At 43.6% G+C, this 23,698-nt stretch overlaps 1 protein-coding gene and 1 non-coding gene across 2 annotated transcripts; both read left to right on the plus strand.

Moving 5' to 3' along the window:
• Positions 1 to 566: 566 nt before the first annotated feature.
• On the plus strand, positions 567 to 19,749 carry LOC132566149 (cytochrome P450 2K6-like). The gene is made up of 9 exons (XM_060230902.1): positions 567 to 963; positions 2,935 to 3,097; positions 5,403 to 5,552; positions 9,076 to 9,239; positions 9,986 to 10,159; positions 13,750 to 13,897; positions 16,808 to 16,992; positions 17,564 to 17,705; positions 18,521 to 19,749. The coding sequence occupies exons 1-9, from the start codon at positions 781 to 783 to the stop codon at positions 18,706 to 18,708; spliced, it is 1,497 nt and encodes a 498-aa protein (XP_060086885.1). The 5' UTR covers positions 567 to 780; the 3' UTR covers positions 18,709 to 19,749.
• TRNAI-GAU (transfer RNA isoleucine (anticodon GAU)) lies at positions 2,185 to 2,259 on the plus strand. The gene has a single exon. It is a non-coding gene; the product is annotated as a tRNA-Ile (tRNA).
• Positions 19,750 to 23,698: the final 3,949 nt, after the last annotated feature.

A 23,698-nucleotide genomic window follows, 5' to 3' on the forward strand; every position in this document is an offset into this window, starting at 1 on the left:
TGTCTTACATTTGTTTCAAAGTATTTGTCATTAATTCCATGGGGAAACGATTCAAGAAGAAGAAATTATTGGATTTATATCCCACCCTATACTCTGAATCTCAGAGTGGTCACAATCTCCTTTACCTTCCTCCCTTCCCACAACAAACACCCTGTGAGGTAGGTGGGGCTGAGAGAGCTCTTACAGCAGTTGCCCTTTCAAGGACAACTCCTACAAGAGCTATGGCTGACCCAAGGCCATTCCAGCAGCTGCAAGTGGAGGAGTAGGGAATCAAGTCCGGTTCTCCCAGATAAGAGTCCATGGACTTCACCACTACACCAAATTGGCTTATGTTCATGTCTTGGAAGCTTCTGTTGGGAGCTTCATGCTCACCTGTTGGGAGCTTCTCAGTAAGTAAAAGTTCGGTAATTAACACAACTATACAATGACAACACTAATCTTTGGACCCAGTAGATAATTAACTAGCTTAGCATTCCAGATAATATTGGGCTGAACTTTCAATCAGGAGTCAAGAGAGTTTAGACCTGTCTTGTAAAGTTTCCATTTGATGAATTAGACGCCACCCATTCAAACACAGGGTTTTTTAGGTGAAGCACACAGAATATTGCGGAATATTTCTTAGAAAATGCATGGGTTGGATGCTTGGTGAGAGCTCATACTGGGCTGTGTCTATAAAAAATAAATCTGTGCAGCTCATTTCAGGGGACAAAAACACCCCTTGACCAAAATCCATTGCAAATTTCTCTGTAACCTCGACAAGCAACTTCTTCTTAGCAAGAAATGGCTTGGATGGATCTTATTTCTGTGTGGTTCCTATTTGCCCTTACACTCGCATTTCTTTGGGAAAGGTGCAATTTCTGGAAGAGCAGTAGCCGAAAGCTTCCACCAGGACCACGCCCATTGCCACTCATTGGAAACCTCCACCTACTGGATCTGAAGAGGCCTTACAGAACCATGCTCAAGGTAACCTCCTTGTCTGTTTTGTTCTAGATCCCTGTCATATGCTGGTCTCATAGGGAAGAGAGACCTTAGGTTTCTCCATCCCAAGTGCAAGCTTTAATGTGAAGACAAGTATATGCCACATAACTTGCTTATGAATTAATGCACTTGATATATTGGTATATTGGAAATAATTATTGCTGTAAATGAAGTCTGTTTAACTAAACCACTGCAGTGCTTAGAACAAATGCATAGACCTCTACCAAGCTAAACCAAACCCAACATTCATCAAACCCTCTTTTCCCAGAATTTAGAAGATAACAATGTAATCTATTCCTGGAGAATCCATAATCCAGTTGAAAAGGACTTCATATTCTATTTCTGTCCGAAGATAACATATTGAAAATTGAGTTGGGGGACAGGACCCCATTAATACTAATGAAAACATAGAAAGCTGGAATCAAAGCTATGTTCGAGGTAGATCATTCACCAGAAAGTCAACTCAGAATCTCACTCAGGTCTCTTCAGTGGGGCTTCCAGTGTTTTTAGGATTGCACTGACTGGGACTGAAATTAGATCTTCATTGAGACCCCAACTGTCATTATCTTGAGACTTGAAAGGTGGTGGTGGAAAATGCCGTAAAGTCATTGCCAGTGTTTCCATGAAATTAGCACCGAGAGCTAAAGATGGAGAAAGTCACATGTTTGAATGGTGCTTTATATATAGGGCTGTGCTGGATGTATTGAATTGGACACTCCAGTATTTTCCTTTTCTGTCCCATAACAAAAACAGAGAAAATACTAGAGACCTACATCCAGGAAGGCCAAGCTCCACACACATGTTCTGTCTCCTTCCTGTGGCTTGATAAAGTGAAAACACACATCCGCGCAGATCATCCACTTGTTCTCCATTGCAGCCAACAAGGTTAGAAAAGAACGGAATCTACCACGCAGCAGCCAAACAAGAAATTGGCAACCCTAGCCACTATTAAAGAGACATTTCTAGCTTTTGTTGATGTTGCTGCTGTTGTGTGTGTGTGTGTGTGTGTGTGTGTATGTAGGATGTAGGTCTCTAGTATATATGTAGGTCAATAAAGTTTTACCAAATGTGTCTAGTATTTTTGTTGACAAGATCTGGAAAATTGGAATACAAAAGGAAGAGGGATAGGAGAGATAGAAATTTCATCAAAGAAAATATCATGAGGGAAAATCAGCTATATTAATAATATAGCAATAAATATATTGGGGAGGGATGGTGGCTCAGTGGTAGAGCATCTGCTTGATAAGCAGAAGGTCCCAGGTTCAATCCCTGGCATCTCCAAAAAAGGGTTCAGGCAAATAGGTGCGAAAATCCTCAGCTTGAGACCCTGGAGAGCCGCTGCCAGTCTGATAAGACAATACTGACTTTGATGGACCAAGGGTCTGATTCAGTATAAGGCAGCTTCATATGTTCATGTTCAAACTCTTCAGAAATTAGCAGATAATAAAACATCATAGTTACATTTCTCAAAAGTATTTTCACTCTGTGAAGGAATAAAAGAGCCAGTTTGGTGTAGTGGTTAAGTGTGCGGACTCTTATCTGGGAGAACCGGGTTTGATTCCCCATTCCCCCACTTGCACCTGCTGGAATGGCCTTGGGTCAGCCATAGCTCTGGCAGAAGTTGTCCTTGAAAGGGCAGCTGCTGTGAGAGCCCTCTCAGTCCCACCCACCTCACAGGGTGTCTGTTGTGGGGGGGGGAGGGAAAGGAGATTGTGAGCCGCTCTGAGACTCTTCGGAGTGGAGGGCGGGATATAAATCCAATATCTTCTTCTTCTAAAAACAATAAAATGTTTCAAAACATTCAAAGAAAACCTAATAGAAATAAGAAAGGTTACATCTCTATCATTAAGACAAATGTTAACAAATGTTAACATTAAATTTGAGCCTTCATTATAACCTACATATTATCTTAATCATTTATCAAATGATCCTCATTTACCTTTCATTGCATTTCAGTTCTCTAAGCAGTACGGCCCTGTCTTCAGCATCCAACTGGGATTCCAGAAAATGGTCGTTCTGGCGGGCTACAAGACTGTGAAGGAAGCTTTGGTGAACCAGGCAGATGCCTTTGCAGACAGGCCCATGGTCCCAATATTTGAAGACTTTGAACATGGCCATGGTGAGGTCATTCTTTCGGAAGAGTACTTAGTCTTGCTTGCATAGGTAGAACTTTCAGCCACGGAGAGTCTCTACCAAACATTATCCTAGGAGATATGCAAACTGGAGTTTTCCCGTCTATAGAACTAGGGTGGCTTAAATTGTTTTCATACAAGCACTTATATCCCCACCCCCAAGGGCAAAGAACAGCCCCAAGAAACTGAGATTATGGAAACAGCAGGACTTCTTTATTTTTTGTAGCAGAAACTCCTTTGGATGTTAGGCCACACACCCCTGAGGTAGCCAATCCTCCAAGAGCTTACAGTAGGCCCTGTATAAGCGCCCTGTAAGCTCTTGGAGGATTGGCTACATCAGGGGGATGCAGCCTAATATGCAAAGGAGTTCCTGCTGCTGTAAGAAGAGCCCTGTAAGCTCTTGGAGGATTGACTGCAAAGAATTCCTGCTACAAAAAAAGCCCTGAGCATAGAGAAAAGGTTTCAAAAACAGTGGCAGGGGATTCATACCTTCATCATATGAGACCTTCCCTCATGCAGCTCTTTCACATTCTTCTTATGATGAACCTTTCAGAATTTTTAAAATCTTCATCAGTGCCCTCACAGTTCAAAGTCAGCTGTACAGGCTACCCAAATCACATCAGATCTTGGAAGCTAAGCAGGGTTGGTCCTGGTTAGTGCTTGGACAAGAGACCACCAAGGCAGTCCAGGGTCTCTACACAGAGGCAGGCCAAGGCAAACAGCCTCTGAACGTCTCTTGCCTTGGAAACCCCATGTCAGAAGGTAGCTGTGACTGAACGACACAAATACACACGTGCACACACATACATGCAAACACAGCACATTGTCCCATCCCTGAGTAATGAATATGGAGGCTGGTTGAAGAGAGAGAGAAAAGGAAGGGGTAGACATATTGAACTTCACATCATGGGAAGAGGGATAGCCAGGGCTTTTGGGGGGGGGGGCAGAGTGGAACAGAGTTCCAGAACTTCTTAGTGGAAACAAAATTCTAAAAAAAAAAAAAAAAAGTTTAAAAGTTCATGAGGGGCATCCTCCTTCATTTCTCTCTGTATTCTGTGTAAGAACATCAGTGATTCAATACTCCTGAATAGGCATTTTTCGTAAAAGTCGGTATGGCGATTGAGTTTATAAATGTTCATCTCCCCCTCTCTCTGATCGGTCAGCAGAGGCGCTCTGAGTTCTGAGGTGAAAATCAATTAATGGAAACTGCAGACAGTTGAAGACAGTTGATTTTCAGGGAACTTCTGTATTCTGTGTAACAACATCAGTGATTCAATACTCCTGGATAGGCATTTTTCATAAAAGTCGGTATGGCGATTGAGTTTATAAATGTTCCATCTCCCCCTCTCTCTGATTGGTCAGCTGTGGAGCTCTGAGGTAAAAATCAGTTAAAGGAGACTACGGACACTTGAAGACAAGTTGGCCTTCAGGGAACTTCGATCTTTTGTGTAATAAAGTCAGTGATTCAAGACTCCTGAGTAGGCATTTCTCATAAAAGTCGGTATGGCGATTGAGTTTCTAAATGTTCATGGAGAGATGGTGCATGACCTTTCTAGAAGCCATTTCGATGTGTGCATGGACTGTCTGTGGGAGCGTGCTAGTCTGACCCCCAAGAATGACAAGGCTGCCATCATTAATGACACTCTGCTTAACTCCTTTGAAGGGGCAGAAATGGAGTACAGATCTGTGGACTCAGCGGTGAAAATGGATGATCACAAGTTTCTCCTCAAAGTGGGGTCTCCAGTGACGCTACTGCAGAATCTCAACCCACCCAAACTCTGCAATGGCACCAGGCTTCTCCTTTTTTCTTACTGCAACAAATGTTATGCTCCAAAATTCACTTCTTCACTTTTCTCCATCAATACGCTTCACATTATTCAAACATCTTTGTAAAAGATTTCAGGTTTTCATGGCTGGTAACATCATTAGGGTTTGTAGAATCTTTCGGGATCAAGTGCCATGTTCTACTGGAGAAAGTTTTCCTTCCAGACGTTTCGTTCTCAGCTGCGGAGTGCAATGCCACTGAAGATGTTCTCCGCAGCTGAGAACGAAACGCCTGGAAGGAAAACTTTCTCCAGTAGAACACGGCATTTGATCCCGAAAGATTCTACAAACCCTAATCTTTGTAAAAGTCGGGTACTATGCTATTATATTGCAAATTCAAAAAACAAAATAATTCGTAAAATGCAAAAAAAAAATTATATACCCAGACGTCTTATAACTGGATTAAAGGTAGAAATACCATAATGAAGCACAGGTTTCATGCTAGTATAATAGATATTTTTTCTGCAGGTGTTATTCTTTCTAATGGTGAGACCTGGAAAGTGATGAGGCGGTTTACGATAAGCACATTAAGGGACTATGGAATGGGCAAGAAGACCATAGAAGACAGAATTGTTGAGGAGTGCCGTTTTCTAATACAGAAGTTTGAATCTTTTGAAGGTGAGTTTTGTGTAGTGGAGCAAGCAACACTCAGCTCCATTTGGCTGAAGGCCTCTTTAATAACAATAACTGTACAACAGGTAACTTGGCTATTGGGATAAGGAATAACAATATTTACCTAAACTGTTTCTAGAGCTCTAGGCAAGAGTTGTCCTGTCCTCGTTCTGCAGATTCTTAGTAGGCCCTGCATTCCTGCAGACTGCTAGGCAGGGACACTGAGATAACAGTTTTCCCCAAGTGATGGAGTATCTCCCTGGCAATGTGCCTGGTGAGATAACGTCACTTCTGGGTGACAACAGGTCTAGACTAAGAAAAGAAGCCCTGAGCCCCTCCTACTCTCCAGCTTGCTCTGAGACCTACTGGGATAGCCTTTTAAAGAGGCAATATGCAACACCCCTCCCCCTTAGGTAGACCCTCAGCATTCTCAAATCTGCCTTCAATTCATTTATGTTGCCCTCCACGGCTTTATTGACTAATGTAATCCCACTGACAAAGTTGTGAGCCTCTCTACTTGCTCATCTCATTCCTGGATTTGTTGAGCTGGTGGTGTAGCGGGAAAACCCTATTTATACGTTACCAATTTCAGTTGGATCAATCACAGAGGCAGCAGAGGCGAAGTCAGGAAAACAGCTTTCTTTTATTTAACGTGTACATGGGCCCTGTACACGGGCTGCAGACCCGAGAGTCTGAGCCCCGGACACCAAAAACTCACAGCTTTTATATCATCTTAACAGTACTGATACCTTTATAGTATAGTGGTAACACTTCCCCATATTCACTATCCTTACTACCCTATTATACAGTACAGATGTCATGTGATATGTCCTATTACTTGGCATGGTTCATGGCTTTTACCATCAGTTCAAATACAGGAACTTCTTGTTTTTATCCACTGTCCTCAGTCATTCTCAAATCTACTTACTGTACTTGGTTGTGACAGTTTATTTGTTCCTTATTCGGACATCCTTTGTTGGGGGGGATTCTTGTGTCTACATAGAAACGTTTGGTGTGACAGTAGGAAGCATCATTTAACAATAACCCAACTCATACAAGAACAGTAGGCCCAGCCATATAAGGCCTTCCGATAAGTAGGAACAGGGACTTTCCACCCTTCCTTTGCAGTAAACAACTGTGGTTAGATATGTTGCAACTGACCCTTACAGCTTGCTCGGTTCAGTTCCTTTTTCCTTTCTGCTGAAGCCCAAGCTATGTATTTAATGCTAAAAGCCATCTGTGTTTGCCTTATCAAAGCCTGCGTTTCTGCTTCATTGGTTATAGGTTATGCATTGACTTTAGGGTATTTATTCATTTATCTTGGCCTCCTGCTATAGTGGCAGATCAGGACATGTGTGAAGACAATCCTCGAGTTTTTGTGTAATTTTGTGCTCTGCCAGTCTATACCAAGAATCTCCTGGATTGGAGAGTTCCCCCCCCCCCCCCACAGTTTATAACAACTTTATCATTTGCCAGTATGAAATACAGAGTATCATAACCGACAAACCATCACAAATTAAAACTAGCACACATCATTGCTGACATATCAAGAATAACAACGTCCCAGGACAAATCACAAATAAATCAACGTTTTGTAGAACACATTATTGGGTACAACGTCGTATTCAGTTAAATATGTTACTAGAGGAAACCAAGCAGTTCCCACACGACGTTCATATTGCTCAATAGATAAATCAAATGAATCGCACGCTATTTTATTAAGAACAAACATTCCCGCAGCTAATGAAACCAATGTTCTAATAATGGAGGTGAGGGAGCTATCCAGTTTGAAGCTATAGGAAGTCTGGCTGCTGCAATCAAAATATTAATTGACACCAAAGAACCTTTGCTAAGGTTTTGATCATTCCAGTCGTGTAAAAGATAAACATCAGGTTTTAGGGGGAGAAAGTAACCTGTAATAAGTTTTTGACAACCTCATGATAACGTCACTTCCAGGTGATGTAACCACGCTGGGCCCATCAGCATGAGAGGAGGAGCCCCACCCATAATGACACAGATGAACCGCCCCCAAAAACAAGCTGCTCCATTTGCCGTCAGACAATACTTAACTAAGCTGTTTCTAGAGCTCTAGGCCAGGTTTGCCCTGGCCTGATCCTGCAGATTCTTAGTAGGCCCTGCATTCCTGCCTGACTTCTAGGCAGGGAGACTGCAAAGAGAAGCACTGAGTCCCTCCTACTCTCCTGCTCTGAGGCCTACTCAGATAGCCTCTTAAAGCAGGACTGGATCAACATGTTTTTTTGAGGGGGAGGCATAGGGTTGCCAAGTCCAATTCAAGAAATATCTGGGGACTTTGGGGGTGGAGCCAGGAGACTTTGGGGGTGGAGCCAGGAGACAGTAGGGGTGGAGCCGAGATCAAGGCTGTGACAAGTATAATTGAACTCCAAAGGGAGTTCTGGCCATCACATTTAAAGGGACGGCACACCTTTTCAATGCCTTCCTTCCATAGGAAATAATGAAGGATAGGGGCACCTCCTTTGGGGGCTCATAGAATTGGACCCCCTGGTCCAATCTTTTTGAAACTTGGGGGGCATTTTGGGGAGAGGCACTAGATGCTATACGGAAAATTTGGTGCCTCTACCCCAAAAAACAGCCCCCCCCAGAGCCCCAGATACCCACGGATCAATTCTCCATGATTTTCTATGGGAATAAATCTCCATAGGGAATAATAGAGTTCCCAGCAGACATTTCCCTCCCCTCCCCCTGCTTTCTGACGACCCTGAAACGGGGGAAGGGCCTCTAAACTGGGGGATCCCCTGCCCTCACCAGGGGACTGGCAACCCTAGGGAGGCAAAATTAAAAAATGGCGCCCCCATATGGGTCCATTCTACCTTATGGGCCCTTAGAATAGATTGGACTCCATACCCAATTTGGTGCCCCCTCCTCCAGTGGTGCCTGGGGGAAGCACCCCCTCTGCCTCCCCTAGATCCGGCCCTGTCTTAAAGAGACAGTTGGCTCTGTATCTTAGTCTTTCCATTACTTTGAAGTGGCCGACACTAGAATTCCCTGTCTGCACACTGCAGAGCATTCTGGGTCAGCACAGAACGAATGATAAATGCTAACCAAGCATGCGCAAGCTAATGAAGGAGGCACAAGGAATCCTGACGTCGATTCCATAACATTAAGCTTCAGGCCCGTAGCCAGGATTTCAAATGGGGGGCATTTAAATTTCTCAGGGAGCGTTTTAATTAATTTAATTCTTTCCAGGCACTGATGCTTGGTCTGTCTGACCTCTTCCACACTGTCCTTGGCGGCAACAAGGCACAGGTGGGGCTTCCTTACTTTCCAAAGGGCCATTTCCCCCCCTCCCCGAGGTCTCTGAACAGGGAGGACCAACCTCTCAGAATTTGCCTGCCTGCCTCCCAGGCAACAGCAGAGGCAGTAGGAAGGGAAGACTGTGGGTCGGGGGTCCTGAGCCAGGGGGCCTCACCAGGAAGTCAGGGGGCAGGGCCCCCACAACTCCCCTGTAGCTACAGGCCTGTCATGCTTTCGTTTTCCTATTTGTCTATAGGAAAACCATTTGAGACTACTACAATCATGAATGCTGCTGTTGCCAATATTATAGTGACCATTTTACTTGGCAAGCGATTCGATGAATACGAAGATCCCACGTTTTTGAGATTACTGAACATGGTCAATGAAAACACCCAGCTGTTTGGAAGTCCCTCGGTCATGGTAAACTATTTTAAAGTTTGTTTTAAAATGGCTAAAATGCCAGTACAAACAGTACAGGAAGGAGCATGGACATATTTGTGCCTTTAAAAATTCACTTCACAAACCCAAGGTTTCCTAGCAGACACAAAACTTGTTGTGAGACACTTGCAATTTATTTGAAGTTTTGAGGAAAATATATGGAACATTCCTTTCAGAACAGTACCACTTTAAGCGTTGCCAGGATCTTGGGCAACCTGGTTGCTTGTTACTGCTTGAAATAGTAGCGGGAGAACGATTTTAAAAGATGCTAATATCACATATAGAGTGATGTCACCCGTGGTTTTTTTCCGGAAGTGATGTTACAGCAGATGCAATGCCAGTAACCAATACTCCCTCTAAGCTGTGGACTACTGTGAGCAAAAATTCTACTTTGTGAGTGAATGGAATTAAAGTTGTGAGTGACTGCATAAATTAGTTTGCTCTGGGGCCGTTTTTCCTGAGCTAAGACAAAAATGTGTGATCTGGAGGCTAAAACACTGTGAGTTAGCTCACACCAACTCAGCGTAGAGAGAACACCCCACCCCCCATGTCCTCATTCCTAATCTCTCAGCGATTGCATAGCCTGGTAAATGCTTGGAAGCCAGCAGGAAGGTTTGGGTGGTATAGCATCATGGGAGATTTTCAAAACACCATTCCAATTTCTACCTCAGAGGTCGGATTTGGGGATTTTTTTTGATCTTTTCCTTTCTCCTATTTTATTCTTTTAGCTGTACAACATGTTCCCTGCTCTGGGTTTTCTTTCTGGTGGTCGCAAGACTGTCCTTAAGAACAGGGATGAACTGTTCGCCTTCATCCAGGCCACCTTCGTAGAACACCTCAAAGAACTGGACGTGAACGACCAGAGAAGCTTCATCGATGCCTTCCTAACCCAACAGCAAGAGGTAAAGATGAAAGTAATCACAGATGTAATCACCCTCACCCACTGAGTTAAATCCAGGTGGGTAGTCGGAAGCGATAGAACAAAGTTAAGAGTCCAGTGGCACCAACAAAATTTTATTCAAGGTATGCGCTTTCATGTACACACGCACTTCCTCTGTCTGTGGAAGTGTACATGCATACAATGAATAAAACTTCGTTGGTCTTAAAGATGCCACCAGACCAGTGTTCCCTCTATGCTGAGTTAATGTGAGCTAGCCTCACAGATTTTTAGCCTCCGGCTCACACATTTTTGTCTTAGCTCAGGGAAAATGGCCCCAGAGGAAACTAATTTCTGCAGTAGCTCACAACTGTAATGCCAGTAGTTCACAAAGTAGAACTCTTGCTCACAAGACTCCATGGCTTAGAGCGAACATTGCACTGAACCCTGCCTTTGTTTCATTGATTTTCAAGGCTCTTTGCATGAGAATGTCGGTCCAGCTGGTAAGGAATTCAGCTTGGGGAGCAGCCCTTCAGACTAGCTAGGGTTTCCGCAAGAAACCACAAATCGTGAAGTGCTCTTTCCGCCTTCTGTTCTCTGCTGGTTCGGCAGAGGCCAGCAGAGAATGAGATGACAGTCTCTGTGGTGTCAATTCTGAAAGACTGAACAGCCAGACGATGACTTGCAAGTCTTCTCGCTTCCAAATGTCTTCCCCAGCTGCTAGGGTGGGGATTACATTGGTTCGAGCCCCCATACTTCCCATTCTCCCTCCATAGAGGAGGTCGTGGAAGCTAACTGGCCCACGACACTTGACTTCGGTATTAGACAAGGTTGCCCGATGCATCATTTTCTATTTAAATTATATCTAAATTATTTTATCAAGTCATTTTGATCAGTCTTGTCATCTTTCTTGTCCGACTCACCATAGTATTCCTATTCCTATGGAAATGGTGTAGTCCTGTTATCTCTCGTATTGGTTTACAGAGATCCTTAAAGCTTTTTTCCTGACTACTGTTGTAAGGAAGGTTAGAGAGTAAACTGTCAGCAGTCCAAAAACAATTCTAAAATATATTGTTGGCCCATTGGGGCGTGGGGAGTTGAATTAGAGCAAGTTAAAGAATGTTCTTATTTTGGAATTTTATTTGCTTTGAATTTAAACTAGACCTTACATCAAAAAGCTGTGAAAAAAAACAAAATTCAACCTGTGTTGGGGGGTATTCTGAATTTTTTTTTCCCAGACAAAAAGAAGATATCTACCAGGTGCTATTCTATAGCTAATCCGTATTATTTTTAATGGGGTGCAAATAACAATTAAGACGGCCATGGAATCTATTGACTTTCCACTTCTTTACTTCCTCAGAAAGCTGCTAAACTTTCCATGCCTTGTTGTTTGTGTTGCTTTGCATATCAAAGTGTTTGTGTGTGCGTTAATGGCAATCTGGCTTTATTGAAGGAGGGTTCTTATAAATCATCATGGCTTATGATCATGGACAAGAAATGGTTAGCTATTGCTTTTACTATAGACTCTATCAAGCCAATGGGGCTTCCGGAATCATTAAATTTAAGTTAAAGATCATGGACAAGAAATGATTAGCTATTGCTTTTACTACAGACTCTATCAAGCCAATGGGGCTTCCGGAATCATTAAATTTGAGTTTTTTAAAAAAAGGATTAGGCAGGTTGATCACAACAGTTCTTATGATGGAACAGGTCTGCTTCTCCTACAGACCCTATTTTGCCCACACCCTCTGTTGGGTTACCAACTCCTGGAGTGAGCTATTCCACTTCTTTCCAGTAGGGCACCACTACCACCGCCGTCCTTTTGGGGTCTTCCCATCAGGGGGACAGTCTCCTGATTCTCCCCTTCTCAGTGCTGAGGCCTGGCCTGAAGGTCTCCTGAAATCCAGCACCTGGTTATACAGACCAAATGCAGCTTAGAGTTTCCCCTTGGAGAGTTGGCCACTTACACCATGATCTCTTCCCTCCCTTGTGGGGCCTCCAGCAACAGTTGGAGGACTATGTGGTACCAAGAACCACCACCAATATCAAAGAGTAAAATATTTTAAAGAGTTTAAAAAAACAACTATGGCTGATAGTTAACCTAGTTTCCTGCCCTTTCAGAGAGAAGAGAAAAACAATTACACTTTTTAAACTCAGAAGGGGGTTTCTCCTAGACTTCATTCATAACAGAAGACCTCCTGGTCTACTTAGGGCCTTTACTCTTGTTAGAATGAATGTCCATTCAACGATGTTTATGAGTAGGCCTCAGATTTAGTGGGAGCTCACAGGAGCACAGCTCCTGAACCTTTCTGAGAGTTCCACCTCCTCCTTCTGAGAGTTCCACCTCCTTGTCCATTGAATAGTAGGTGCAGCTGCATAACAATCCTTGGATGAGCTCCACCACCTATTTTTCTACAAAACAACCCCTGTTTATGAGAGATTGCTGTTTGCATTTCCCCTGCTCTGATAGGATCGGTTCTTTCTTGCTTGGCAGAATAGATACAATTTATCTTATTTTATTGGAACGCCATTTATATTCCAACCCAAGATGCAGTTACTGTGGTAGCTGAATTTCTACTATTCTAATCCAAGCAGAATGGTCTCATTTCAGATCAAAATTCTCATTTAACTTTGGAGGTGACAAAAAAAAATATTCCTGCTTTCTTTTCAGAAATAAACAGAAGTTGCAAATGAAATTTCAGATTGCTGTACTGTTCATTGAGCCATAGTGTTTGAATTCTTATGTTCTTATAAATATGGAGCAGAGGTCCATCAGTGGCTATTAGCTAGGGTTCCCAAATCCCCCGCTAGGCCTGGAGACTCCAGATTTGGAGCCTCCTCCCCCCGCTGGCCATAAAAGGGAAAGCGGGGGGAGGGGAGGGAGGAGAACGGCAGCCAGAGCTCTTCCGTTTTCTCAGGCTGCTTCCCGCCCCCAGTCAGCTGGCCGGTGAAGGGAGGGGAGCCCAGCCACGCCCCCAAAGGACCATGTGCCTTTGCACCTCCGGAGGTGAGTGAGTTCTGTCCCCTGCATCAGATTTCCCAGAAACGGGGGGGGGAGGGGGTGGAGAGGGAAACGTCTTCTCATAGGGTATAATGGGGAATTGATCTGGAGGTTTCGGGGGCTCTGGGGGAGCTGTTTTTTGAGGTAGAGGCACCAAATTTTCAATATAGTATCTAGTGCCCCTCCCCAAAGTATCCCCCAAATTTCAAAACGATTGGACCAGGGGGTCCAATTCTATGAGCCCCAAAAGAAGGTGCCCTTATCCTTCATTATTTCCTATGGAAGGAAGACATTTAAAAAGGTGTGCTGTCCCTTTAAATGTGATGGCCAGAACTCTCTTGGAGTTCAGTTATGCTTGTCACACTCTTGTTCCTGGCTCCGCCCCAATGTCTCCTGGTCCACCCCCAAAGTCTCCTGGCTCCACCCCCAAAGTCCCCAGATATTTCTTGAATTGGACTTGGCAACCCTACTATTAGCCACAGTGTGTGTGTGTGTGTGTATTGGCCACTGTGTGATTCAGAGTGTTGGACTGGATGGGCCATTGGCCTGATTCAACATGGCTTCTCTTATGTTCTTAAAAGGAAATAAATGTTTTCTTTCATCTTATATCTTAGGAAAAGAACAAAAACCAGAGCAATGAATTTTTCCATAATGAAAACCTAAAAGCTGTTGTGGAGAACTTATTTGGGGCTGGCATGGAGACCACATCGACTACCTTGCGTTGGGGCCTGTTGCTGATGATGAAGTACCCTGAAATTCAGAGTAAGTCTTCTCCATTGGTTGGTTTCTATTATTCTAGGATATCTGGACTCCAGTTATGCTTAAAGGTAAGAATCGGAGGGAAACCTGAGATTCCATTTGGATGTTACCTGAATGAAGGCAAACAAGAATCAGTGAGTTATACTTCTGTTTGGTCTAAAGACTGCAATAACAATAAACAAACAAATGAGTTATACCTTCTGTTCTTCCTCATTTGGTGTAACGCTGCAGAAGGGTTGGGTTGAATTATCTTCTAAAGTTGCATCTGTTGTGCCCTTCCCCAAGATTCCAATCATGTTTAGTGAGTGACCGTTTACGCTCACTCTTGGAGCCAAAGCAGACATTACAATGGCCATGAAGAAGATTTTGGTGACTTTAAAAATGGAAATCAGTGAGAGGGCAAGGAGGGAACTTACGGGGGGCAGGGGGGGGGGGTCTTCACCAGCAATGCATTACTGTCCCTTCCAGTTTCCACCTATGTGCATATGGATAAACTACAGAGTTTTCCCCAATGGCTGGCTTTAAGAATAGATAATATCTTTAGGATTTCACCGGTGCCCATGATTCAAATAATTTTTGGTAATATAAATAGCTATATGGTTGTTTTGCAGTCTGCATACCCCTCTGTAATGAGATTCCTTCCTACATCCTGTTCTTCCTTTAATTATTTGAATTATGACTTCTGCATGGAAAACTTTGAGTTATTCTGTGGTCTATTTAGTTCCCCATCTTCTGTACCTCTTCAAAAAAGACAAGGAGCTTAAAACCTCAGTAAAAGTGATAAAATCATGACTGAACTGATTAAGTTGAAACAAGACATGACTGAATTACTGGAAAATCAGCATAACCAGTAAGGAGACACTGATCTCCTATAATTTTCAGTTAAAGGTCTTTTTGAGAGTTCACATTCCTCACTCACACTAGAAAGTTGGCTTGCCTTCCTCTGATAATTTAGGAGAATCAGGAGGAACCTGGAAATGGTAACTTGGAGATGACTGAAGAGATTTAAATCTTGTTCTTTTTCTAAATTCTCCCATTTATTTAATAAGGAAAGAGCAGGGAAAGCTGATATTTTACTTACCATATCCTTGAATAATTCCAGGAAATCAGTTCTTAATTGTTTAATAGACTTTGCTGGTGAACACAGATCTGAGCTCATCCTCCCTTGCTTTTCCTCCCCATTGTCACGGCTGGGGCCGGGTCAGGCAAAGTCCAGAGGCAGTCCGAGGTCTGTAGCCAGTAAGCAGGAGGGTCTGAGGCGCCAAATCCAAATCAGTGTACAAGTATCGCAGGTCCGAGGTCCAGAAGCCGAGGTCAGGGAGTCCAGAAGTCAAAAGCCAAGGTCAGGGAGTCAGGAACCAAAGTCAAGCCAGAGTGGATGCTAGGATGTCAGGGAGATGACTAGTTGCTTCCACAAAGCCTCCTCCCAAAGCCCACAGCTATATAGCCCTCTGCTGGCTGTTGCCCGTTTGGGCTAATTGCTGGCTCAGGGAGGCAGCCAGGATCCTGTCATAACTCAAGCATCCTTGCTCTTAGGAGGGCCAGAATCCTCTCAGAACTCAGGGCTCAGGGAGCGTCTTGCTTGTGAGCGTGCCGCCCTCCTCCGATCCCTGAGGTCCTGACGAAGGCGGTCACGCACACGAGCCACCCGAGAGGGCGAGGCAGGGGGGCTGGGATCTTCTCCAGCAGGAGGCAGGGGCACTGGTGCAGGTGGCAGGGGCACAGTTTCCTCGTCAGACTCAACTTCCTCTGCAGGGTCCCCAGCACCCATGACACCCATCTTATGAGAACTCATAAATTAACAAGTTAACAAATTTCCAGAGAAAAACAAGATTCTACAGCCCAAGAAGAGTTTGGAAGAGCCTTTAATGAGAAAAAAAAAATATTAAAATACCAAGGGTCTATTTATGCAGCCTTAGAAACAGAGAGCTTCAAAGTGTGATTATACATCAGGATGCAATATTTCCCTGTTTTCAAATTTGGTCTGAACTCTAGTTTGTACTCTATTAAGCACTAAAGCCAGGCATATAGAACTTCCCCCACCCTACAGTTTCTGCCATTTTTCTAAAAGAGTATTTTGGGTTGTGATTTCACCCCCTCTTCACAAATACCTTCCACCTGAGTGACTGTTCATTGTGCATTCCTGTGACCACAAAAACAATATTTTAATGACTAAAAGTGACGGTACAGGAAGTGCTTCATAGGACATGCACCAGAGTGTCTCAGTTTCGTTGTTGTAGGTAATAGACCAATGCAGGCTAAAAAATGGATACTTATTGTGATTGTGAATCAAAACATTGCACTCCAAGAAGCAACAACTTTGCTTTTCCCACAGCAGATGCTCCAGGAGAAATCAATACTCCCTAAAGTCTTCCATTAAGTGTCCTCCTTCCCCAAATTCAAAACTTCCAAATCCAAAACTTTATCTTCTCTTCTCAAGGTCTATTGGATATCACAGTCCATGGCTGAACAGCGACGCCCCCTCTGTCACTGGATCCCTGAGCGGGGACCCTTTTCCAAGAGCAGAGTGCAAGATCCATAAGACAGCCCCAGTACAGTTAGGGCGTTTTCGCACTGACCTTAATCGGCAGTGAAGCCCCTCTTCACCGCGCAGGATCTGCGCGGATTTCGCACTAATTGCCGCGGAGCACCCGGAAGAGCCGGAAAGTCCCACGGCTTTTGCGGCGCAAATGGAAACTGGATTTCGGCGGTTTCCATTTGAGCCGCAAAAGCCGCAGGACTTTCCGGCTCTTCCGGGTGCTCCGCGGCAATTAGTGCGAAATCCGCGCAGATCCTGCGCGGTGAAGAGGGGCTTCGCTGCCAATTAAGGTCAGTGCGAAAACACCCTTAGAGAATAATCCAAATCCAAAACAGAAATTCAATTCATTCCAGGAAAATATTCTGTTTTCTCAGAGAAAGTGCAAGAAGAAATAGCAAAGGTAATTGGATCAGCTCAGCCTCGGATAGAACACCGAGCAAAACTGCCCTACACGGATGCTGTGATTCATGAAGTCCAGAGGTTTGGTAATATTCTCCCTTCTGGCGTGCCACGTGCCACCACTACAGATGTCACTCTTGGAGACTACTTCATCCCAAAGGTGATCGTCCTTTGCTTTACATCCATCGCCCAGCTGAATATGGCACCTTTGTGAATGTATTGCAATTAACATTTACTTTCGTGGAATAAGAAAGCCACTTAATGAAGTTCTTCTACATCCCATAGGTTTGTATTATGGAAACAATGGGGGTGGACATATAAACATATGAAGCTGCCTTCTACTGAATCAGACCCTCAGTCTATCAAAGTCAGTATTGTCTACTCAGACTGGCAGCGGCTCTCCAGGGTCTCAAGCTGAGGTTTTTCACACCTATTTGCCTGGACCCTTTTTAGTTGGAGATGCCGGGGATTGAACCTGGACCTTCTGCTTACCAAGCAGATGCTCTACCACTGAGCCACCGTCGGTGTGCCTGACTTTGTCTGGATTGTGCCAAAAGTTTCAAACTCTGAAAGCACTGTCCATCCAAGTCAATTTTTATGTTGATATCACTGCATTTGAATTCTCTTGTAACTCTGCTACTAAGATGGCATTTTCTTTGTCTGAAGGATAGGTAATGTGCTTGATGGTCCATCTTCATTTTCTTCAATAACTCATTGCTTTGCCTTTTCAGGGAACACAAATCATTCCATTACTGTACTCTGTGCTGTATGATGAATCTGAGTGGGAGAAACCCTCTAAATTCTATCCTGAGCACTTCCTTGATTCCAAAGGAAAATTTGCCAAGAGGGATGCCTTCCTACCTTTCTCTGCAGGTAACTCCCTTTTCAGATTAATCACTGTGGGTTTAACTAACAGGTCATTTTCCCAAATCCCTTTCTTTAGAAGAACGCTGTCACAGCTGGCTATTTCTCAATTATTCATTCAAGATTAGTCTTCTTTCTCAGTACCTTAATCATTGTGTCCCTATGCATTTCAGTAAACTTCATGTTTACTTTCTTGTGTTTTATGGAAAATTACTTTGGCCATCATTCTATGGGATAAATAGGGTTGCCAAGTCCAATTTAAGAAATATCTGGGGACTTTGGGGGTGAAGCCAGGAGACATTAGGGGTGGAGCCAAGATCAAGGCTGTGACAAGCATCATTGAACTCCAAAGGGAGTTCTGGCCATCACATTTAAAGGGACAGCACACCTTTTCAATGCCTTCCTTCCATAGGAAATAATGAAGGATAGGGGCACCTTCTTTGGGGGCTCATAGAATTGGACCCCCTGGTCCAATCTTTTTAAAATTTGGGGGGGGGTATTTTGGGGAGAGCCACTAGATGCTATACCAAAAATTTGGTGCCTCTACCTCAAACAACAGCACCCCCAGAGCCCCAGATACCCACGGATCAATTCTCCATGATTTTCTATGGGAATAAATCTCCATAGGGAATAACAGAGTTCCCAGCAGACATTTCCCTCCCCTCCCCCCGCTTTCTGACGCCCCTGAAGCGGGGGGAGGGCCTCCAAACCGGGGGATCCCCTGCCCCCTCCTGGGGATTGGCAATCCTAGGGATAAATGATACAAAAGTATGATAAAGAATCGCAATAAACAGGGCTTCCCTGTCTCATGTTCATTTTCACAGGTCGGCGAGTGTGCGCTGGAGAGACCCTTGCCAAAATGGAGCTCTTCCTCTTCTTTGTGAGTCTCATGCAGAGATTCACTTTCCAGCCAGCCCCGGGGACTTCTAAAGAAGATCTGGACTTGACCCCAGCAGTTGGGTTCACAGCGCCTTCAATGCCCTTCAGAATCTGTGCTTTGCCACATTCTTAATATCCCACCATGTTTAGCTTCCTCTGCAGACCATCCTCCTCTTCTGACCCTTTTGGCTTAATAAGGACATTTCAGGTTCAGCAGAACCAGGCTATGGTTGGTCACAAACCTTTGTGTTTGAAATACTTACCTGCGGGGTGTGTGTGTAAAAAGCCCAGCAGGAACTCATTTGCCTATTAGGACTGATGCCAAGCCAGACAGAAATGTGTTCCTTGTATGTTCCTGCTCAAAAAAAGCCATTCTTATCTGTGGAACCCCTACAAACTAGATCAAAGACGTGATTTAGTTCAGAATTTGCACTTCACTTCGTGAATTGCTTGCTGTACAATAACATTGTTTCTGTGTCTGATTTCTTGAATGGAGACATTACAGACGACTTTCAATCCCTAAAACAACCAACGTGAGCTAACGGTGATCATATACTTCCAAGTGAGATCCTTCCAATATTATCAGTTATGTAGGCAAAATAAATGTAATTAGTATTGCATTTTACATATGAAACCTTGCTTCACAAGCATATAATAAGGCCAGATGGTTTTCTTTCCTCTTTTGCTAATTCTGGGGTTTGAGAAGAATGTACAAAACAAAGACCACTGTTCACTGAATGAGTAAGCAAGCCCTACTGAATTCTTGGTGAAACAATTTTTGTGGTTGAGAAAGAGATGCAGAAAATTAAAGGTATGGGCTTTGATCCAGTGCGGGGGTTTCTGCAGCCAGAAGGATTTCCTCCTAGAGAACTCCAGATTGGTTTAGTAGAATGGTAAAATACAAACATTCTGATCATTCATTCATCTAGTTCACTTGCCATCACGCTCTTGTTTAGCCATCAGCTTTGAGGGCACATCCCTCTCTTCCATCTTTTTATTCTTAAGTAGATTAATGTTATGTACCTGTAATTACAAATATCAAACACTGTGCATATTAAAGTTGTCAAAGTTAGTCATAATAAAAAATAATTCACCAAATATGTGACTTTGCTTTTGCTTTTGCACCTTTTATATTATACTAGCAAATGGTACTAATAAAAATAATTCTCCAGTATACTAGTTTGTTTTTGCTTCCATACCTTTTATGCTATACTAGCAAATGGTTGCCATAGGTTTATGTGGCTACTCTACTGCCAGCTCTTTACCAACTTCAGACAACAGTTCAGGACTTCCACTAAACAGGGGAAAGTTGGGAATAATCGCATCTAGCTATCCCCAGGTCTCACTTTCTAGCTGGAACTCCTTTGCATATTAGGCCACATCCCCCTGATGTAGCCAGTCCTCCAAGAACTTACAGGGCTGTTCTTACAGGGCCTACTGTAAGCTCTTGGAGGATTGGCTACATCAGGGGGTGTGGCCTAATATGCAAAGGAGCTCCTGCTAGAAAGTGAGACCTGGCTATCCCACTTGGTTCCACATATTCCAGACTCTGTCTCCTTCTGTAACCTGTTCTCCAAGGTTGAACACCAGACTTCAATGTGGACATCTGATCTATTCCAAGAAGGGTTGGCATGGTTCAGCCATCAAAATGGAACAAGTAAAAGGACCTTTGTGTGATGGGAAAGGGACACCCAGGGAGTGTCAATATGGGCCTATTGTGATGTTGCTGTAAATGTAAGCAAAGTTGCTTTCTCTTTCAATTTTCTTTTAAGTAATTGAGAAATCTGTGAGATGAGGACAAATTACTCGCCAAACCCTACTATGTGAATAAAGATTTGTTAAAATTCTTAAAAGGTAATATGTCAATCTGATACCTTTTACAAATTTTCAATTGCACTAAAACCGGGTGTGGAATTCTGTCAGGAACTCCTTTGCATATAAGGGTTAGGTCTATTTAGGGAAGCTTTAAAAAAAGTCTGCACCTAGGCTTCCCAATCCCCAGGTCCCAGTGGGGCATCTCCCAGTTTTATAGGCTTCCCTCCGCCCCCAGCCAGCTGCCCCCCATAGTCACCATGCACCTCTAGATCCCAAGAAGGTTTAGAAGCCTGCAAACAGGTCCGTTTCAAAATGTGTGTGTGTGTGTGCCTTTAAAGTTGAGCAGGAAGTACTTCATGGGGAAGGGTCAGCAGCACAGTCCCTCGGTGGACCAGCAGAGCAGAAAATAATACAAAACCTTGGTGAGTGTCTCCACACATGTCCCAGTCTGGTAGTCTGACACCAACTACCCACACAGTCACAGTCAAAGGGGCAAGTTTTTAACCTAGGGGTGTAGAGCTCATTTAAAATTATTTAAAATCATTTAAATATTGATCAATATTTTACCCTCATTTCCTTCTATATTCAAAGTTGGGACTTCTGGGTTTCGGAGCGATGTGATCAGATGCTCCTCTGAGCTTTGCTGCAGAGGACAGCCAAACCACATGATTTGTAGGTCTTGGGGGACCCCAAGATATTAGGAGACTCCTGGAGAAGGTCTCCAGCAGCAAGGAGCACAATGGGGAGCTCTCTCCAGGTGGCAGCCAGGATATCTGAGCCCCTAAAGTCTGCTCCAAAGTGCAGACTGACATGGGAGCCATATTGGCATCAAGCTGCGGATGCCGGTGGAAAAACAGCTGATGTAAGTCAGAATTTCTACCATCTACCTTGTGGAATTATTATCTTTAAATTCTGTAAGTCTGCTGTTGTTTAAGTGCCTTACTGAAAGAGGGCTTTAAGAACCTAACCAGTTTTGGCAACATTTGGAACTATAAAAGAGGGGGTAGGGGGCAATCCCCCCCCCCCAGAAGAATCGGCTTTCACTCTTAACCTGTGAGAACCTCTTATGACTTTCTCACATGTGATGGGAACTGTATATTGGGGATCATAATTTTTGGAAAGGAGATAAACTGAAGCTCTATCCCTGTACTAATAACTATCTGGTGAGACTGGTTCTTTGGAAGCTAATCAGAGAGATCCTGAAACTACTTTAATTTTAAGTAGTCTTTATATTGCTCTAGAAGGCAGATTTTAATGAAAGCTAATAACTTTGACATAAAGACTTCTTTTTTAGACTGTACAACCAATGGGATTTATAAGGTGGAGCATTACTGGGACTGACTTAATTCAAATGGATTACAACTAAACTTCAGATGCACCAGATTTGAACCGGATTACAATTGAATGGATTACACCTTGTGGTTTTTCTCAAACCCCCCCCCTCCTCTTTTTTTGAGTTACTGTACTTGGGATCTACCCTCCTCCTTGTGGTTTTTTATTATCCATCATCAGCCAGCCTCCCCTGTGTGGATTATCATTAATTGCGGTTTGGGGAATTTATTAAAGGTATAGAGACATATCTGGATATCGTATTATTTTTTGTGACTGTTTTGGAGAACGTGATAGAAGGAAGCTGTGTGGAGTCTGCTGAATTCACATGCAACTGAACTAAGTAGAATACGGTAAAGTTGAATGAACTGTGCCTAAGGAAGCTGAGATGGTTTACACTTTAGGAGCACAGAGATCTATCAATAAGACAAAATAGAGTGTACTCCAAACATTCTGTTGTTTGTCTGTACTTGCGGCGGCGGAATACTTTGTTTGAAGAATTCAGAGAGTTAAACGGCATTTGACCTGTTATGAAAACAGTCAATTTTTGCCTTTTGATTTTGTGTCACATTTTGCGTATCATTGACTGATATATTTATTATTGGTATACTTAAAGTGACAATTTCTTTGAAAACATTACAAGCTATGTTGGTTTCAGTTAGGGGAGGGACGGTGGCTCAGTGGTAGAGCATCTGCTTGGGAAGCAGAAGGTCCCAGGTTCAATCCCTGACATCTCCCAAAAAAAGGGTCCAGGCAAATAGGTATGAAAAACCTCAGCTTGAGACCCTGGAGAGCCGCTGCCAGTCTGAGAAGACAATACTGACTTTGATGGACCGAGGGTCTGATTCAGTAGAAGGCAGCTTCATATGTTCATATGTTCAATTATCGCTCATCCTGCCAGTGTGTATGGGAAAGGATTCTGTAAGATAGGTTTAGAAGCCCTTTCCTCTCCAGCACTTGAGAATATAATAGAATATATGATGAGTAAAACAAACAAGAAAACTAAATCAACCCCCCTCACCAGCTCCCTCTCCAACCTAAATCAGTGGGAACAATGCTATCTCAAGCGTCCTTAAAAGACTTGTGAGCAAGCTTGCAAGTGGCCTCTGCAACAGGCTTGAGCCAAGTACAAAGTAGTCTGACACAGATGTCCGACCAAAGCAAAAGCAGCTTTCTGAGAACAGACAAAAGATAAGCAAACTGGCTGAAGCCATCAAAAAAGGTTGATAGTATGGCAAAGAAAGTACAGCGGAGAGTAGAAGGCATAGAAAAAACATATAAAGAGGGACAGAAGATTTTTGATTAAGTCGGAAATGGAAAGGGCAGCCTACATGCTTAGATTTCAAAATATACCAGAAAACGATGACGACCTCACTACATCATTGAGTGAAGCACTTGCACTTATAATAGGAATAGAACCAGAGGAACTCCAAAGAGAGAGAGACCTTATTTATAGGGTCCATTCAAGCTTTGCTAGGAAAAACCACCTCCCAGAAGAAGCGCATGTTAAATTTACAAAGAGAGCAGTAAGGGATGCAGTGTTAAAGTGGCTGAGAAGAAGAGCAGCTTGTATTCAGGGATGTGGGGGAGTGATGTGGCAGATCGTGAGTAGCCAATAGGTCGGAGTCAGTTTAATACATCCACTTATGGTTATATGAACATATGAAGCTGCCTTATACGGAATCAGACCCTCGGTCCATCAAAGTCAGTCTTGTCTCCTCAGACTGGCAGCGGCTCTCCAGGGTCTCAAGCTGAGGTTTTTCACACCTATTTGCCTGGACCCTTTTTGGAGATGCCGGGGATTGAACCTGGGACCTTCTGCTTCCCAAGCAGATGCTCTACCACTGAGCCACTGTCCCTCCCCCAGGTTCTCATGGTTGTATTCAGTTGGACATCAAGTTTGCAACCAGGGGGGGCTGTTGAACCACATTGAAGCGCCACATTACTCAGAACTATCCACCAGCCCAAAAGCTGGCCAT

This window comes from Heteronotia binoei, chromosome 1, assembly GCF_032191835.1.
Source record: "Heteronotia binoei isolate CCM8104 ecotype False Entrance Well chromosome 1, APGP_CSIRO_Hbin_v1, whole genome shotgun sequence".
In the NCBI taxonomy this organism is placed as follows: Eukaryota; Metazoa; Chordata; class Lepidosauria; order Squamata; family Gekkonidae; genus Heteronotia; species Heteronotia binoei.

Bases quoted from the DNA above. Each gene is read 5' to 3' on its own strand.
- LOC132566149 (XM_060230902.1), top strand. From the start codon at position 781: ATGGCTTGGATGGATCTTATTTCTGTGTGGTTCCTATTTGCCCTTACA. The intron at 16,993-17,563 runs GTGATCGTCCTT...TTGCCTTTTCAG, and splicing joins GAGACTACTTCATCCCAAAG to GGAACACAAATCATTCCATT. The intron at 17,706-18,520 runs GTAACTCCCTTT...TCATTTTCACAG, and splicing joins CTTCCTACCTTTCTCTGCAG to GTCGGCGAGTGTGCGCTGGA.